Raw genomic sequence first — 17,962 nt, 5'->3', positions numbered from 1 at the left:
TATGTGAACCTAAGAGTTTCTGGTCAATTTATTTAGAACAGTCAAACTATAGCATAGCCAGGACATATTTGGAAATATATTCAAGTATATCCAACTAGCTGTTGAGTTAAGAGTTTGCTCCTACCCCCCTTAATTTCTGAAATAGGGAGGGAGGGAGGGAGGGAGGGAGAAAGCATTCTGGTAAGTAAAGATAGTTCACAATGTATTTACAAACCTGTTCTCCTCTTTCTCCAGTTGTGCCTGGTGGTCCTGGAGCTCCTACAACTCTCTCACCAGCAGGGCCTCTTTCACCCTATAAGAGGAAACCAAGCACATCTATCATATCATCACATAGGATCTTCAAAGTGGAATCATTTCATAGGGCCAGACACCCCCTCTAGCCCTTCCTTACTTTCTCCCTCCCTCCCTTCCCAGAAACAGTGTTTTGAAGAGGTACATTTTATCAACCTGAACCATTGTGAACCACTCATGTTGAATAATGCTAATGATGTTAGTGATGATATATCATAATACCAACCGTCTCTGGGTTATTTTTGACACTTAATGGTTTTGTTTAATTTTAGGTTTTATTGCTTTCAATACAGCAATCTGCCTTGTTTCTGTTTCTTGGAAGAAATGGAAAAGAAGAAAATAAGTTAAGAAAAATGGGTTTAAAGTTAGGGACTGCTACTTTTTAAAAAGAACTGAGATTAGTATGTTATGTGCCTTTGTGTAGAAATGATTCGTAAATTCAAAGTGCTCTGGATTAGCAGCACCTGTTCAAGGAGCAAATGACAGCTGTGACTCACATGGCTTTGCAGTTACATCTGGTGGCACCAGTTATAACCAGTTCTAAACTGGGGGGGGGGGCTCTTCATACAGCTGCTCACGTCTCAATCATCTCCCATTTGCATGACTCCACCCTATGCAGGCTGCCCCTGAAGATCCCTTGGAAGCCTCATCTGATCCAGAGAGCAATGGCTCAAGCATTGATGGTCTTCCATGTAGCACCTATACGTCAAGAGCTGCACTTTGCCCAGGATATCATTAACCAAGAGCCTAAGAATCTACCTCCTACTAAAGGTTGGCATAGAGCAGGCTACTAAAGGTTGGACTTGAATGTTAGTTGGATTATGTCCCACCCCTAAAATGGAAAGGAATGACCAAAAAAAAAAAGAGGAAAACACAAAGCACAGTCCAGCCATCCTGTTCTTTTGTTGAGATTAAAATGCAATATTTGCTTATTATTTGATTACAAGAAGCACCAGGACACAAAATCTTATATCAGGCAATTCTGCACAGGATAATCTATAACAGCGATTCTCAAGCTTAGCAATTTTAAGACGCATGGACTTCAAGTGCCAGAATTCCCCAACCAGCCATTCTGGCTGGGGAATTCTAGAAGCTGAAGTCCACACTCTTAAAGTTGCCAAGGTTGGGAAACCTTGACCTAGAGTATTGACAATAACGATCAAATAGTCCAATGGTGAATACTCACTTTCTGCCCTTGAATTCCTTCTGGGCCTTTGGGGCCAATGTTGCCAGGTGGACCAGGAGGCCCAGGGGGTCCATCATTTCCTACAGGTCCTGGGGAACCTATAATCCCTGGAGTACCCTACCAATAGAGATTTGAAGAATTCTTACATAGAGATTTCACTTGCAAAGAAATTTAATTATCCTGCTTCTGCATGGATCAATATTCTGCTAACTTGGTTGGAATGTAGGAGTTTGTATAGAATTAGAATAGAATTTCTTTTTGAACATCTGATTAATTTTTGCAGAATGGAGTATTTCAATCTTGTTAAAATTGTTTTTAAATATTTAAAAACAACAATTTTCTTTTTATTGTAACGTATTTTTGCAAAAAAATATTTGAGGACAACTGTTCAAGATAATTTTAGCTTTTGTCAATCCTGTTGAATTTTTCTGATTTCGGCAGACGACTATACATAAGGAAAAGTAATCTCAATTTAGTATCTCTATGAATCCAGTAAGAAGGATTATATATATAAATACTCATTTATGACTTCTTTGAGAGGTATTGAGCCACAGTGGTGCCGTGGTTAGAGTGCAGTACTTCAGGCTACTTCTACTGATTGCCGGCTGCCTGCAATTTGGCAGTTCAAATCTCACAAGGCTCAAGATTGACTCAGCCTTCCATCCTTCCAAGGTGGGTAAAATGAGGACCCAGATTGTTGGAGGCAATATGATGAGACTGTAAACCACTTAGAGAGGGCTGTAAAGCACTGTAAAGCGGTATATAAGTCTAAGTGCTATTGCTATCTCCTTTACTGTGTAATTCAATAAACCAGGTTTACTGTTACTGTTACTTATACTTTTACTATTACTTATTATATTATCCTCATTATGCACATAAGCCTAGATCTGTTTTAAAAGGTAAAGTCCTGGCAATCTTCCCAAAAGCAGAAATCTTATAACGTGTAATATTCTTAACTGAGGTTGCACAACGAATAGGGTTAAAACAGTTTCTGCATATGTTTCTCTAATGATGAATAAACATACAAGTGGACCATTTTAAAATTTTGGAAAACTAATTATGTTATGAAAATTAAACTGCAAGGTTTCAGAGGATATGTTATCAGCACAATTAATTTAAACTGCTTTTTAGAACCTTTCAACTGGAGCAAGTAAAAGTTCAAAGACACATAACTCTGATATGAAGATGTGTTTTTGAGACTAATAAAATGATTATGAAAGAATTCCAGCAACTGCTATGTATTAAATACAAGCCCTAATTATAATGAAATCGAGGTTTCAACTACTATGTTTTGGGGCAGGAAGAATAATTCCATCTGTTTTGCTTTGGGACAAGTTTGGTTACAAGCATTTCTCCTATTGTGAGAACTGGCCCTCAAAGGGATTGAAATCTAGGCAATTTGAAGTAGAAAACCAAAAGATTTATTTTTTTATAGGTGAATTTCTATTGCTTTGACTGCAAATTAAATGGGTGAATTCATCCAAAGTAAGGATTTTATTTATTCATTTATCTATACCCGTATCTAGATATATCATCTATATCTATTTATCTCTATAAGTACAGCTTTTAAAAGCATGGCATTTCACTGAATTTCAGATCTTTAAAATATACAGATGTTATTGTATCAATTTGTTTTTTCATTACTCTTAAGTGAAAGAATAGCACACCCTTTCCCCCTTTTCTCCCTGATCGCCTCTGGATCCTTTCTGGCCGTCAAATCCTCTGTCACCCTATGGGGAAAATAAATAAATATATAAATGGTGAGATCTGTATAGAAGTAAATCATGTAGTCATATTCCACTCCCCCACCCAGTGTGTGTATGTGTATTTATGTAGGCATGTGTCAGTATGTGTATATGTATCTTACATATGCAAAAAAAATAAAAAGTTTACTTCATGGTAAAAAAATTCATAAAGGCTGATTTATTAGTGATTGGTTGAACCAATCAAAACGGAGACAGCACCATTCCCAACTCCTCCCCAAGTTAAAATCTTACATAGACAACAATATTGCAAGGCAACCCCAATCTCTGAACTGTAGGTGCTAAGGAAGCCTCTCTGGGATGTGAGAAAAGTCATTCAGAAACACACACACACCCCAACAATACTTCAGTACTGATCTACTGACACTTTGTATATACTAAGTATGTGCATCAAATCTGGGCTGCCTCTATTCCCCCCAAATCCACAGTATGAGCATCTTTGACATCAGCCATTAAGCTCCTTAGAATTATGTATATTTCGTTTGTGGTGCTGGCATTTACTTTTCTTCCCATACAAGCTCATTACTCTATATCAGTGTTTCTCAACCTTGGCGACGTGAAGAAGTGCAGACTTCAATTCTCAGAATTTTCCAGTCAGCTTTGCACTATAGTATTCTATGATGTATTTTTACTATGTTATTATATCATCTATTCATTATTCTATACCTTTGGACCAATGAGGCCTTCCTTCCCAGGGATTCCTGGTATCCCAGGCATGCCAATCTCTCCCTAGGAAAACAAAACAAAAGGTTTAGGCTCTTCTGTCCAAATATATGGGCAGCTCTACTGCCCCATTAGAAAAAAAGTTGAGATACTTACAGGATCACCCTTTTTTCCAATAAGGCCCATTCGGCCTGGTAATCCCGGCTCTCCCTAGAACAGAAGGGAAAAATGTTTAGTTGGAAAGAAGAAGGCAAAAGAAAATGTAGACATCAATATTGCAATAGGCTTAGTGAAGGTCTTTGCTATGATAAAGATTCTCCAAGTTATTATATATCTATCCCAGAACAGATTATGAAAATGTCCAGAATTCTAAACATGTCCAGAATTCTGCCCTTAAGAAGGAGAGTCTTGTATGTATCCTGAGGGAAGCTGGTGGAAGAAAAAAATATATTTATTTTTTACTGTTGATTTCAATTCTCTCTTCAGAGGGCTGTATATTTTCAATTCTCATCTTCCATTATGTTTTTTTTTTTACAATATTCCAAATTATCATTATACACCTTAAAAACAAACAAAAGTTATCTTCTCAAAAAGCAAGTGGACAGCATAGCATTCAATATAGCCAAATATCCCTGCCCCAATTTATTTATAGAAACAATTTTGACCACAAATCAGGAAGATAAATAAGAGGAGATAAACTCTCACCTTGCCTCTGATTTGTTTCATAATTTGAAGCATATTTCTGTCAGCCTTGCTCAACAGAAGTTGGGGACAGAAAGATGGATCCAAAAGAGGTAAGGTAAAATAAATAACAACATAATTCAACTCCCTTCTTTTAGTCTCTACTTTTGAGATTAAATTAGATCCTTTAAATATGTGATCAGGAGTGTCTTGTGAACAGTTGTGGCATGGGACCAAATCTGACTCTGATGCTAACAACATTGCTGTAACTGAGTCTGTAGATCGTCAGCTTCAGGAATCATCAAACCATGATTAATCTGAGGGTGATCAACTTCAGACATCTCCTGATCAGCTGGAGCAATCGGACGATGAGGTACAACCCCCAAACCCCGGGTCTTGACACATACATCAGTGAGTAGAACAAGGGTACTCAATGAGGCTCTTTGCTAAGCAAAGGGCAAGGCCTGAGTAATTACAACCAGCTGTTTGCAGGTAGATTTATGTTGCTACTTTGTCTTCAGTCTTCATTGGTTGTTTGGAATTCCAATTAAAGACTTATGTTCCTATGTTTCCTTGCTCTTGAATCATTGAGTACTGGACTGGCAGACTATTCCATTTGCCTCATTTGACTCCTGGAATGAATTTGAACCATGCTCTTGGTACTTGAGTTTCAAACAGAATTATTCAGGCAAGCAGCCTTTGCAAAGACCCTGATTTATAACTTTGTCTATTGTTATCTGCCTAGTTGTAGTAAATAACTCTATTCTGTGTCTCTATTCATATCAGTGCGGTCAAAAAACCTAGTAACTGAATTCTCTTCCCAACACTCATATTCACTGGCATGTAAGAAATGCTTTGCAAGTTCCTCTTAACTGAACAAACAAGGAAGTGTTTATGAGCCATTTCATATATTTGTTTATCAGACCCAACATTGCCTTATAATTTATGTGAGTTCATAAAAATGATTCTAAGGTCAATATATAAGTGCCACTCGATGTGTTCCCAGAATTCTTCCATTGCACACATTTGCCAGTGTGTTCTAAATACAATGATAGCCAGAAATTTCCCATAGAGAGCACCGCTGGAAAAATAATCACTGAAGAGATGTTCATACCAGTCTCCTCTTGCATACACAAATTTTCTTGGCCAAGTGGTCCTAAGTAATACTTTGCATCTTGGTCATCAAGGATATATTCAAGCAAAGATGCATTTCTTTTCTAAATCCCTACTATTGGTGGCTTCTTTTATCAGTGTATAAGATGTAAGAACCATTCTGTTTTATAAAAAAAATTCTGCTTCTTTGCCTTAATGTCTGTCAAAGTATTTTACTTCTTCCCCAAGCAATCTTTTTAGTTTTTACTTAATGTCTCATAATGCAAAGAAATCAAAGAGTAAATCTGGCAATCACCTTCTCACCCTTATCTCCATCTTGGCCACAGGCTCCTTTCATTCCTCGATCACCCTGTAACAGATATAAAATGAGCACCTCAAATAAATGTAACATTGATGCGCATCCCCAATTATTAATTGTACTTATTTTTAGAATTTTTTTTCTAAAAACATGAAGAGAGGAAAAGCAAAGAAACAAAAACCCCTACTCAAATATAACACAAGCAACATTAAAAAAGCAAAAACTACTGTGACAATTAATAAAACAATACTCTGAAATCCATAAGAAATTGGTAAGATAAAGGCCTGATTAAAAAGATTGGAACCTCTGTCCAAGTTTTTATCTCCTATGAAATATGATGCAAACTGGCATGCAGAGATCTAACCTCCTTGTCAATATAAGGGATAGGCTGCTCTTTTTGCAGTTAAACCTAATAGCGATAGCAATTACTTACAGTATATACTACTTCATAGTGCTTTTACAGCCCTCTCTGAGTGGTTTAACAGAATCAGCATATTGCCCCCCAACAATCTGGGTCCTCATTTTACCAACCTCGGAAAGATGGAAGGCTGAGTCAACCTTGAGTCAGTGAAAATCGAACTGCTGGCAGTCAGCAGAAATAGCCTGCAGTACTGCATTCTAACCACCGCACAACCACGGCACCAATGCTTTTGTGTAGCTTCTAACTCCATCATATAAGTAGCTCTTTTCTGAGCTAATGTGCTCCTCTCTTTTGATACCTTCCCTGCATCAGCTTCACAAATCTTTGTAACAGAGATCAGTACCATATGACCCAGAGGGAATCTCTTAAATTTATAAGAAGATAAAAATAACCATGGTAGATCGCACCTTTGGGCCTCGCATTCCAATAGGTCCCATTTCTCCTTTCTCCCCTCTGGTTCCAGGAATACCATCCTTCCCAGATTGACCCTGGAGAAATAAAGATGAAGGCATTGTGATTCTCTGACACGGAACTGCACAATTGTAGGCAGAAACTGCAACACGTAAAAAGCACTCACCGGCTCTCCTGGTTCTCCTGATTTACCAATTTCTCCCTATGTAAAGGAAAACAGCCAGTATATAAATACCTGATAGGAAAATGAAACCATCCAACCATTCATGCAACCATGAATGAAGAAATAATCTCTTACCTTTTGCCCACTGGGTCCTCGTGCACCGGGGAAGCCTGTGGATCCTTTCTCACCTTGTTCACCCTTTACTCCCTAAATTAAAATTGCAAATTACAGACAAACATGAGTGCCAGATCAAGAGAGAGAGAAATAAATGCCTATCCTGTGCTCAAGAAAAAAAAGAAAGTATTCATAATTATTCCATGCTGTAAGCAGAGTTCTCCTTCATATGAAAGTTGACATAATGCTTTCAGTGGATTCTCTATTGACTTGTGCTCTTGTATTCCAGTAAGTTCCTATTGTTTTGGTAGATGGATGGACTAGATACACTTAAATATAGAGACTGCCTTTTTCACTAGTGATCTACACATACAGTATTCATATAGTTTGATAAATATCTGGCAACATGCAGATTTTCATAACTCAGAAACACAACGAGCAAACAGAAAACTCTGCAGCAGCAACAGAACTGTCGGGAGCTACAGAGAGTGGGTGTCAACTTTGAAAAGGCCTAAAGATCTAATTTTGCCTTTTGACCATGATCCCCCCCTCCAATGAAAAAAAGTTACAAAATTCAGCTATGGCATTTGAAAATGCAGGATGAAAAGTTTCAATTTGGAATGCTTTCAGGTGATGTACAGCGATCACACTGACCTTACCAACTTCCTTCACTCTAACTATCTTCTGCACTCTAATACAGGTACTGGTTCCTTTAGCCCTCAGTGCCTCTAGAGTGTGCAGGATTTTTAGGAAGAATTTTAGCTCTTTTGATAAGCCAGCATCTTCCTTTATCTGTGCAGGATACATCAATACTTGGGCCTTTGTCTGCTCTTTTACCTGCCTGGCACAATCCAAATTCCTCGCCTATTGTGATAAATGCAACCCAAAGATCTGCCCCTGTACCTTCTCTCCAATGATTCCGTGATCTCCTTTGTCACCCTTCTCCCCTTCCATTCCTTTTAGGCCACGTTCTCCCTAGAAAAATGCAAGAGAAAAAAAATACTTTTTAAATAATTAATGAAAGTGGTTATGGTTCCAGGATAAACACTGGGAGATTGTGAGTTCTAATCCTGCCTTGGGCACTGAGCCAGATAGGTAGCCTTGGGCCAGTCACTTTCTTTCAGCCCTCAAAAAAAAAAAAAAAAGCAATGGCAAAGCACGTTAGGAAAAGCTTGCCAAGAAAACTGCAAGGACTTGTCTAGGCAGAATCAGACACAATTGAGTGGAAGGGGAAAAAATCATTGACAAGAGAATCAAAAACAAAGTAGAAGCACTATTATGAAAGAGCATCTGGATTGATTTTTAAGAAGTATATAAAAATATATATATATTTTTTTTAAAAAAAGAAGAGCGATGCAAGCAATGCAACAGAAATTAAGAGTTTTTATTTATTTATTTATTTATTTTATTTTATTCGGCTTATATGCCGCCCTATCTCACAATGGACTCACAACAATAAAACACAAGCCACAATATAAAATAAAGACCAAAATCTAAAAAAATTTAAAATTAACCCTTAAAACCAATTAAAACCTTTTATGTGTCATATTACTTACTGGTTCTCCTTTGTTCCCTCGGAGACCTGCTGGGCCTTCCACAATGACAGTATCTCCCTATGATTGAGAAAATATAACAATCAAGAAGGATCTAAATACTCCAATTGTTTAGTTTCCATTTCTGCGCTGAACTAATACAATTTTTCTGTAATGCAAACATCAACTGTTCCATAATAAAATATTTTATTTGAAACATGGCAAAAACCAACCCATAAACCAATTCTGAGAAAAGTAATCAATTATCTCACAGCTAAGAAATGATCAGGGATTCATATCATAATTTCTGCTGGTCCTACCTGGAGAGACCCAGGACTCAACCTTGCAACTTTTGCCTGCAAAATCTGTGCGTGATTGAGTTTGAATGCCTTCTTCCTTCAAATAATGCAGGTATAGATGCTGGCTTGCTTTGAAGAGTTTATTCATTCATTCATGTATTTTCTAAGGCTTGCCAAGCAAGTTTATTTTGCAACTGCCTAGGTATCACCAGCTAATGCAACTTAATCTTTCCAAAACTGGGATACTTACTTTGTCTCCTTTCAGCCCCATAAGCCCAATGTCGCCCTAAGAGGAAAAAAAAAGTATAATTATAAATTAATTTACATAATTTATTATTGTCAATGATCTAACACTCTTGGATCAGTTAGATTATAAATATACAGATGGTTAATATTAAGGATAATAATTATAATGCATGGCACTCCACAGCAGAAAGTTAGATAATAGGCCCTTGCTTCCAGGAATCTACAGAGTTAGACTTTGATAGGGATATTTTGAAAACTCATCTGATTTCACTGTGGCCTGGGTGCTTGCTTATAAATGAGCCAATTTATTATGAGGACTAGATAAGTGATGTAAGGGAAAGGGGACACTGGAATTATGGATATTTTACAGGCTGGTTCTTTGTCTATCCCCAAAGGTTTTTTGACAGAATTCAGTTTTGCAGCATAACAGGTGCTTGGCAACAGGAAATGCCAGAAATTTAGTTACTTCTTCACTCATTCCAAAGCTAGAACTATATTAATAAAATGATTTTATTTTTCAGTGTTAGAAATAGGACAGAGCAGGAAGATTCTATTCCTCCTAGTAACTGTCCCACCCCATTCTTACTTACTTTGTCACCTCTCTCCCCTCTGTTTCCAGGAGGGCCCTAAAGACAAAATAGAATGCTTAAATGCAAAATGCTTATGCTTAAAACTAAACAAACAGAGGAAAGAAGATTGAATGAGATATTTACAGCAGGCCCTCGATCTCCCTCCAGACCTGGGCGCCCATCTTCACCCTGAGGAAAGACAAATAAAATATTGACATAGAACAAAAGAATAACAGAGGCAGGGAGGGGGACAACTGTGCATCAAGTTAAAGCTGACAATTTCCCATAAAACTCAGCCAGCTGATAAATCCCAAAATGCCACACTAACACTTATATTAAACTTTGCAGTCCTTTTCTGAATAGAGAAATGCTTTTATGAAGAATGGCTTCTGAATATTTTAATAATATAATATAATTTGTCCAAAATTATATTGGGAGGTAGAATCTCTAATCAATCTTAGTTCACAAAAATCTAGATATCTAATTCTTTGCCTTAATAGGAGGAAAAGCCAGATATTACAGTACGGCTAAATATATTCTGCTTCGGACCATGCAAAATCTAGCAGTTAGTTCTGTGCACTCCTCTTTTGTTGTTGGTCAAATATGACTAGAATTCCAGCATAAGAGTATGCAACACATCATGTTTCAAACCTTCGGGCTTTGATTTGTCAAAGTTTCTCTTCTAGTTTGAAACAGTTCTTTTGAGTGAGAAACTGATTGCCTTCGAAAACTTAAGTAATTTTCAGAGCTGAAAACTGTGTGAACTTTGGAATACTCCATCTCCATCTCAAAAAAAAAAGAAAAAAGAAAAAAGGCTATCTTGCACTCGAATAAATTTAATTTTGAAATGAGGAGTTTTATGAAGTTTTGCATTCAAACAATTCAAAGCAAAATATTTTACACACCCATACCTTGCAGTGTCACTATGTCTAGATAATGATGTTAAGATAGTTCCAGAGTCAGTGTAAAATACCTACCCGAGTTCCAGGATCTCCTCGTTCTCCTCTAGGTCCTGGTTGTCCAATACCTATGTCCCCCTAAAAAGCATAATATGACAAAGGAAAGCCTATCAGTAGATCCTGTTGCTTGCCTTCGGAAGTTGTGGGAGCTTCATCACTTGAGACTTTCAAGAAAAGATTGGACTGCCATTTGTCAGAAATGGTATAGGGTCTCCTGCTTGAGTGGGGGGTTGGACTAGATGACCTATAAGGTCCCTTCCAACTCTGTTAATCTCTTAAATATTTTCAGCATCTTTCTTGAATAATTTTTAGACACATAAGCTTTATCAAAATTGAATGAGGAAAGGAAAGGAAAGGAAAAGGAAAAGGAAAAGGAAAAGAAAAGGAAAGGAGATATAGCCCTCTAGAAATAATAGTTATACTATATAGTAGAGGTTCCTTATAATTCCTTTAATCTCTTTATATTTTGAGGGTTAAAACTCCATTTATTAATAGTGAATGCAAGAAATGATTGATTGTAGAATGAGCAAAAATTAGAATAAGCTATCTTGGAGAAACAAATGTGATTACCTTGTCACCCTTTACTCCTGGAGTGCCTGAAGTACCCTACAATAAAGCGATCATGAGAGAATAAAAAAAAAATAGATTAATATTTTAGACAGCAAAGAACATGTATATATAGCAATGCAACACAGAGGATCTGATTCAGACTGTACATACAGTCCTCATTAAACCACTTTCCAACCACCTCGTTACTTACTGGTGACCCTGGAGGTCCTGGAGGTCCTGGTGACCCTGCAGTACCATCTCTCCCTGGGAAGCCAATCAAACCCTAATAAGGAAAATATCTGTCAACTCAAAGGCTTAAGTCCTGACAGGAAAAGGCTTGTTCATGGTACTCCTAATGAAATCTACTGGAGTCTGCATTCCAGTTGTATAAGTAGAGTGACACACTGGTGGTCCATACCAGTATGGATCACCATACTGGTATACTGGTACACCATACCATCTTCAATATGAAGGTACATTATGGAAAAAAATCATTTACATCAGGCATTCTCTTTCTATCAGTTATACAAGGTTTCTTCAAATTTAAAATTGAGGTCAAGATGGGGATGAAGATCGGAGGAAACATTTAATTGGAGTTCAGCATTTACCCCAAGGACCCAGGATTTCCCATCTGCGTAAAACCCAGTGAATCAGTTTTAAATAATGTGACATTTGTCTTTAGAGATAGGATGAGTGCTCAGACAAAGAACAAATCTGAAGACTACTCGCCATTATGGAGAAATCCAGAAGAAGAGGGTAATATAAAGGGTCATAAAAAGGGGGAGTGATCAGTGATGGAATAGTAATTCAATGTGGGTTCTAGCGGTTGTTGTTCATTTATTCAGAGAACACACCAGGCTAAGGGATTGGATGACAACAGCAATTATCAGCCTTACCCTCTCTCCTGGAGGTCCAGGTTGGCCAGTCATTCCATTTTCTCCTCTCAGACCAGGCTGTCCAGGAGTTCCAACTGCACCTGGTGAACCTGGTGGGCCTGGTGGGCCAGGTAAACCAGGATCTCCCTGAAAATAAAGCATTGGAATAGGCAAGTTAATAGGTAAGTTAAGAAGCAGCACTTCGTTCTTTTTTTTGTTGTTCCTCAATTATTTGAGAAGAAAGAATTACAAATGTATGGATATACTTCCCCATTTTGAGCATTTTCAAATTTTATTCAGTGACTTTAAAATGTTTCTTGACTTGGCCAAAACTCTAAGTGAAGAATGATATATACATAGAATGCAAAAATGAAACAAGAAATTCTAACTTTTAAAGGTTAATCTGAGAAATTAAATCTCCAATCTATTGTTTTTTGTTTTAAGAATTTACTCTCAGGATTCTCTTACTGCAGTGGTTCTCAACCTGTGGTCCGTGGACCCCTGGGGGTCCGCAATGTCATCACAGGGGGTCTGTGAAGGCTTGAAGAAAAGTTATGATTTAAATCTTGAGTTAAGTCTTGGTGGTCCATGGTCATGGTCCGTGGCCACAAAAGATATTTAAAGGAGGTCCGTGGTGAAGAAAAGGTTGAGAAACACTGTCCTACTGTATAGAACTGTGATGGCAAACCTAGGCACACGTGCCCAAAGTGGCATGCGAAGCCATGTCGGTCGGCCGGCATGCATAGCCTTGCGTGTTTGTCCTCTGGATTTCTGGCACACATGCGCCTGCAACAATCAGTGTCCTTTGCGCGTGGCAGTGTCGAAAACCGGTGTACGCATGCGCGCCAGCCAGCTGATTGTTGAGTATGCATGCGTGCCAGAACTCAGAAGTTCGGCTTTTCCAGAGCGTGATCTCTTTGCGCATGTGGCAGTGCCGAAAACCAGCCTACACATGCGTGCTGGCCAGCTGATCGTCGGATATGCATGTGCGCTAGAACTCGGAAGTTCAGCTTTTCCAAAGCGCAGCCCCAACAAGCGCATGTGTACGTGCATGTACGTGCATGAAGTTTCCGTGCGACCTTTTCGGCACTCAGTGCCGAGAAGTTCGCCATCACTGGCATAGAATCACCAGTTTAATTTGGCAGGAACTGTCCACCAACAACAGTACTGAAAAAGTTAGAAGTGAGGCGACCTTAGAAGTGTATCATGAAATGAGAAGTTAGAAGTTATTTTGGAACAGTAGCACAGAAAAAGAAATTACCTTTAAGCCTTGAGGTCCATCCTGTCCAGGAGGTCCCTGGATGCCAATTCCAACTGAACCCTAAATGTTACAGTGAAAGAAAAAAATAATGTAATGCATAGCTATGTAATTTATGTGAATATAGCATAGTGGTGGAACATTTCTCACAGACTGCACTCCCCGAGAACTCCCATAATTCTTCCTAAAACACAACAGGTTCATGACATACTTCTGAACAAACCCAGTGATTCCTCAGTGCTCTTTTATAGGCATTCTTCTCTATGCTGTGATCTCCTACCCACAAATAAATACTTTGAATGATATGATTTGAGAATTTCTCAGAATGCTATGCTGGAATTAATGACTAAAACATACACTCTAATATATTGTGTATTATTTAATCTTCTTAAAAAACTCATCTTCTATAGAATCAGGAACAAAATATATGAGAATCACCATATACCTTTTCTCCTTTGATCCCAGGTGATCCTTTGGCTCCCTATTAAAATTCAGAAACATATCATAGATTATTGTTTCCATGGTTGATATTAATGTAAAGATAGAAGAAGGCACATGAAGTCTTAGTGTTGGGAATATGTTGTCTCAGTATATTGCAGTCTAGCTTCTATTTTGAAATTTAAAAAACAACAGTGAACGTCCTCTTGAGGCAGGGATTTAATATTAGGCATATTTTAGTGTATTTGACCAAATTAGGACATCCTCCTTTAAAAATGATTATTCATTTTTAGATCATGACTCTTCACAACTGAGTCTTTTCAGCTGATCAAAACCCACTTGGGGTATTACATTTCTACTAAGTCATTGTAGATTCGGTAATCAAACAATTATTATATTGTATATTCCAAATTACTTACATCTTCTCCAGGATCTCCAGGTATCCCCGAACTTCCAAGATTACCCTATTATAAAAATACAGAAATCATCTAGATAGGTCAACACTGAGAATGAATTAAAGACAAATATTTCTGTGAAGCTAACAGATGCTGGAAAATGAGAATTTAGGGTCCTGTCTGGAAAACTGTTTTCTTACTTTCTCTCCACGAGGACCTGGTATGCCTCGATCACCCTTGAGACCCTGCAAAGAAGAAAGACCAATCTCAATACTTGCCCTGGGAACCAGTTGCATGGAAATGGGAGGAAATAAGCATGGAAAAGAATACAAAAAGCCAACTTACTAGCTTCTCCAGAAGTTCCTCATCAAAATCACCTGGTTCACCCTAAAACAGACCATGAAGATAATTTATCAATATACTAATGACCTTAAATGGGCTTAATCTTGCTTTTCTAGAAAGTGTACAAAACCCACCATTTTATTTAACAGAATTCAGTTATTTGCCAGATGTTCATAGAATATAAGTTGTTTCTAGGGAAACCTGCCAAAAGCAAGCTATTGTCTCACATAATAGAATAGAATAGAATTTTTTATTGGCCAAGTGTGATTGGACATACACAAGGAATCTGTCTTGGTGCATATGCTCTCAGTGTACATAAAAGAAAAGATACGTTCATCAAGAATCATAAGGTACAACACTTAATGATAGTCATAGGGTACAAATAAGCAATCAGGAAACAATATCAATATAAATCGTAAGGATACAAGTAACAAAATTACAGTGATACAGTCATAAGTGGAAGGAGATGGGTGGTGGGAACCATGAGAAGATTAATAGTAGTGCAGACTTAGTAAATAGTTTGACAGAATCGAGGAGTGTTATTTGTTTAGCAGAGTGATGGCATTCGGGAAAAAACTGTTCTTCTGTCTAGTTGTTCTGGTGTACAGTGCTCTATACAATCGTTTTGAGGGTAGGAGTTGAAACAGTTTATGTCCAGGATGTGAGGGGTCTCTAAATATTTTCACAGCCCTCTTTCTGACTCGTGCAGAATACAGGTCCTCAATGGAAGGCAGGCTGGTAGAAATTGTTTTTTCTGCAGTTCTAATTCTCCTCTGAAGTCTGTGTCTGTGCTGTTGGGTTACACTACACTAAGATACACTAGCACAATTTTCTTACATTGTAAAATCAAATTTTCATTCAAGGGCTACTATTTGGGGTTTCTGGAGGAAGAAATGGCAGAATGGAGATAGCTTTGAAAAGTGGAGCGGACACTGATTTATTTGATCAAGATTAAAATAGATATGTTGTTATCTTTGTTAAGCCTTGCTGGATTTTTCCTGACATAAGAACTGAAATGATGTGGCTTTATGAAGTTGTTTATAGATAACAGATGGGAAATGGGAAGAAAAGAATACAGTATTTGTTATATTTTAAGAGGTGATAAGTTACTGAAATTGTTTATACTTGTGATGAAAGTGAGAAATCACTTCTTTATATATTTCTTTTCTTTTTCTCCAATGTATTGTTTTTTTCTTTTCTTTCTTTTCTGCACTTTCTCTTCTTTTATATTCTTCTATCTTTTTTCAGTTTGTACTATTGTAATTATAATCTTTAACAATATTACTATAAATATTAAGAACTAATTTTTGCAGGATGTTGTGAGCCAAAATCTGGAAATTTTGAAGCAACTAATGAATATTTAATTGATTTTTTTGCCCTGAATAATATTATATTCATTTTCTGTATTTATTTATTTATGTGGATTTTTAGCTTACCTTTTCACCTTTCACTCCAGGAGGCCCTACTATAGTCTATAATAATCATCAGAATAAGAAGAAAGATTAACAGGAACAAATGATATCAAAACATTTGTTATAAAGTTTTATTCTAAAAAATGCATGCAGAAATTAGATATATAGCTAAGAAAAGCTAAATAGTTTAAGACAATAGAAAATGAAGGATGAAATACTTTTTCTACTTTTTTTTGCAATTAATAAGTACTGTCCTTTAAATCTTATCATTATGTTAATAAGGAAAGAAATAGCAATATAATAATGAAAAAGAAATCCTAAGATCCTATCATGTTTTCTGTCAGCATTCCAGAAAAACCCCAACTCCAAGTAAAGACGCAGAAGCAAGCATTTTTCCAAAGTTCTCTTTACTAGAATAGGTAAACTGGCACATATGGGAAAACCCGAATCTGAAAAGCCCGGGTTTTCCTTCAGTAAGTCAAAGTTCCCAAAACTATCCCCTTTCTCCCCAGTCAATCACATGCTCCAATCAACGCCCCTGACCACTCCTTCTCCAGATGCAGGATCGGCCTGACCTTGACCGACAGGAAGAATGCTATTATGTCTACAGACAACCTCTCTACTAAATCCCCCCTCCTACTTTCTCACACACGAGAAGGTGGCAGCATGGAAGCTTCCGGCCTAATATGGCTTCCAAAGCTGACATTCCATACTTCAAACAATGGTCCAAAAAACAAAGGATGACAATGTTACTGTTAAAAAAATATACATTCCATATAGTTGTTCACAAAATGTAATGGTTCTATAATCTCTCCTAAAGAATGCCAATCACTGGAAATAAAGAAACAAATATCTCTTCCATTCTAAAAACTACCGTTTCCCCCAAAATAAGACATCCCCTGATAATAAGCCCAATCGGGCTTTTGAGCGCATGGCAATTAGGTTCAAAAAAATATAAGATAGGGTCTTATTTTCGGGGAAACACGGTATTTGCATCATATTTAGCCCTAAATAAATTTCAACATTCACCATTAAAGAAGGCTTCCAGGTTATTTATTTACTGAAAAAACATATTTTGTCAATGTGGAAAACTTGGAACATTATCCAGTACCTTCTTAGTTTATATAACCTCCTGAAAAATGAAGAATCTCATGATTGTTTCAGAGATTTGTTTTGATAATGTGCTGTCAGTTTCCACACACTATATATTCTTTCCTCCTGAGCCTTAAAATAAAGGTAGTTTTATAATGTCCATGCTAAATGGACATTAGGCAAGGTTGATTTAGCCTTCCATCTTTTTGAGGTTGGTAAAATGAGGACCCAAATTGTTGGGGGCCAATATGCTGACCAATATGTAAACCTCTTAGAGAGGGCTATAAAGCACTGTGAAGTGGAATAGAAGTTTAAGTGCTATTACAATTGCTAAATAACATATTTTAGGATTAATCAAAGTAGCACACAGCTAATATTAAAAAATGTTTAAGAGGCCTGTATTGTTTGACATAATTACATATATAGTGCATACCAAAAGAAAAGATTAAGAGGAACAAAGATATATACTGATTGATGACTTTGATTAGATTATGATGTAACTCAACTATTGCAAAAAATCAGTTCTTCAAGTGCATGATGCTTATGAAATTTGTCTTAGGAGACAACTAATAAAAATATAAATATGGAGGATAACAGCTATTGTGATATTTATGTCACCTCTATTAGCCAAGACTGTCATATTCCTTCTCAGTAGCCACTATTGGGAAACAGGAGTAGGAGGGTATTATTGTATTTATCTCCTGCTGGAAATGTCCTACAAGGATTTAACTGGCCAAGCCATGTTGAAACAGAATATTAAAATTGACAGGCTTTGGTCTATTATAGAACAGCTTTTCTATTATTGTAGAGCTATTAAAACAAGTTTGGTTTGAAAAACAAACTTTAATTACAGGTAGTCCTTAACTTACAACCATTCATTTAGTGACTATTT

At 37.1% G+C, this 17,962-nt stretch overlaps 1 protein-coding gene across 4 annotated transcripts in view; it reads right to left on the bottom strand.

Annotated features, from left to right (window-relative positions):
• COL7A1 (collagen type VII alpha 1 chain) overlaps positions 1 to 17,962 on the bottom strand; it is a 125,072-nt gene that overhangs the window by 12,111 nt on the left and 94,999 nt on the right. For all 4 annotated transcript variants that reach the window (XM_034431483.3, XM_034431482.3, XM_087883725.1 and 1 more), the window contains exons 91-114: positions 16,003 to 16,038; positions 14,570 to 14,611; positions 14,425 to 14,469; positions 14,249 to 14,293; positions 13,837 to 13,872; positions 13,395 to 13,454; positions 12,155 to 12,280; positions 11,470 to 11,541; positions 11,280 to 11,315; positions 10,728 to 10,787; positions 9,895 to 9,939; positions 9,772 to 9,807; positions 9,186 to 9,221; positions 8,661 to 8,717; positions 8,008 to 8,079; positions 7,126 to 7,197; positions 6,994 to 7,029; positions 6,824 to 6,904; positions 5,993 to 6,046; positions 4,060 to 4,113; positions 3,907 to 3,969; positions 3,145 to 3,207; positions 1,478 to 1,594; positions 215 to 292 (exon numbers count right to left, since the gene is read on the bottom strand). In XM_034431483.3, the coding sequence (XP_034287374.2) occupies positions 215 to 292; positions 1,478 to 1,594; positions 3,145 to 3,207; positions 3,907 to 3,969; positions 4,060 to 4,113; positions 5,993 to 6,046; positions 6,824 to 6,904; positions 6,994 to 7,029; positions 7,126 to 7,197; positions 8,008 to 8,079; positions 8,661 to 8,717; positions 9,186 to 9,221; positions 9,772 to 9,807; positions 9,895 to 9,939; positions 10,728 to 10,787; positions 11,280 to 11,315; positions 11,470 to 11,541; positions 12,155 to 12,280; positions 13,395 to 13,454; positions 13,837 to 13,872; positions 14,249 to 14,293; positions 14,425 to 14,469; positions 14,570 to 14,611; positions 16,003 to 16,038 (1,422 nt within the window). The remainder of the gene's footprint in view (positions 1 to 214; positions 293 to 1,477; positions 1,595 to 3,144; positions 3,208 to 3,906; positions 3,970 to 4,059; positions 4,114 to 5,992; positions 6,047 to 6,823; positions 6,905 to 6,993; positions 7,030 to 7,125; positions 7,198 to 8,007; positions 8,080 to 8,660; positions 8,718 to 9,185; positions 9,222 to 9,771; positions 9,808 to 9,894; positions 9,940 to 10,727; positions 10,788 to 11,279; positions 11,316 to 11,469; positions 11,542 to 12,154; positions 12,281 to 13,394; positions 13,455 to 13,836; positions 13,873 to 14,248; positions 14,294 to 14,424; positions 14,470 to 14,569; positions 14,612 to 16,002; positions 16,039 to 17,962) is intronic.

This window comes from Pantherophis guttatus, chromosome 2 (genome assembly GCF_059756535.1).
Source record: "Pantherophis guttatus breed Tessera chromosome 2, ASM5975653v1, whole genome shotgun sequence".
NCBI lineage: Eukaryota > Metazoa > Chordata > Lepidosauria > Squamata > Colubridae > Pantherophis > Pantherophis guttatus.
Note: the sequence above shows the minus strand (reverse complement) of the source record. Positions and strands in the feature narration are given on the sequence as shown.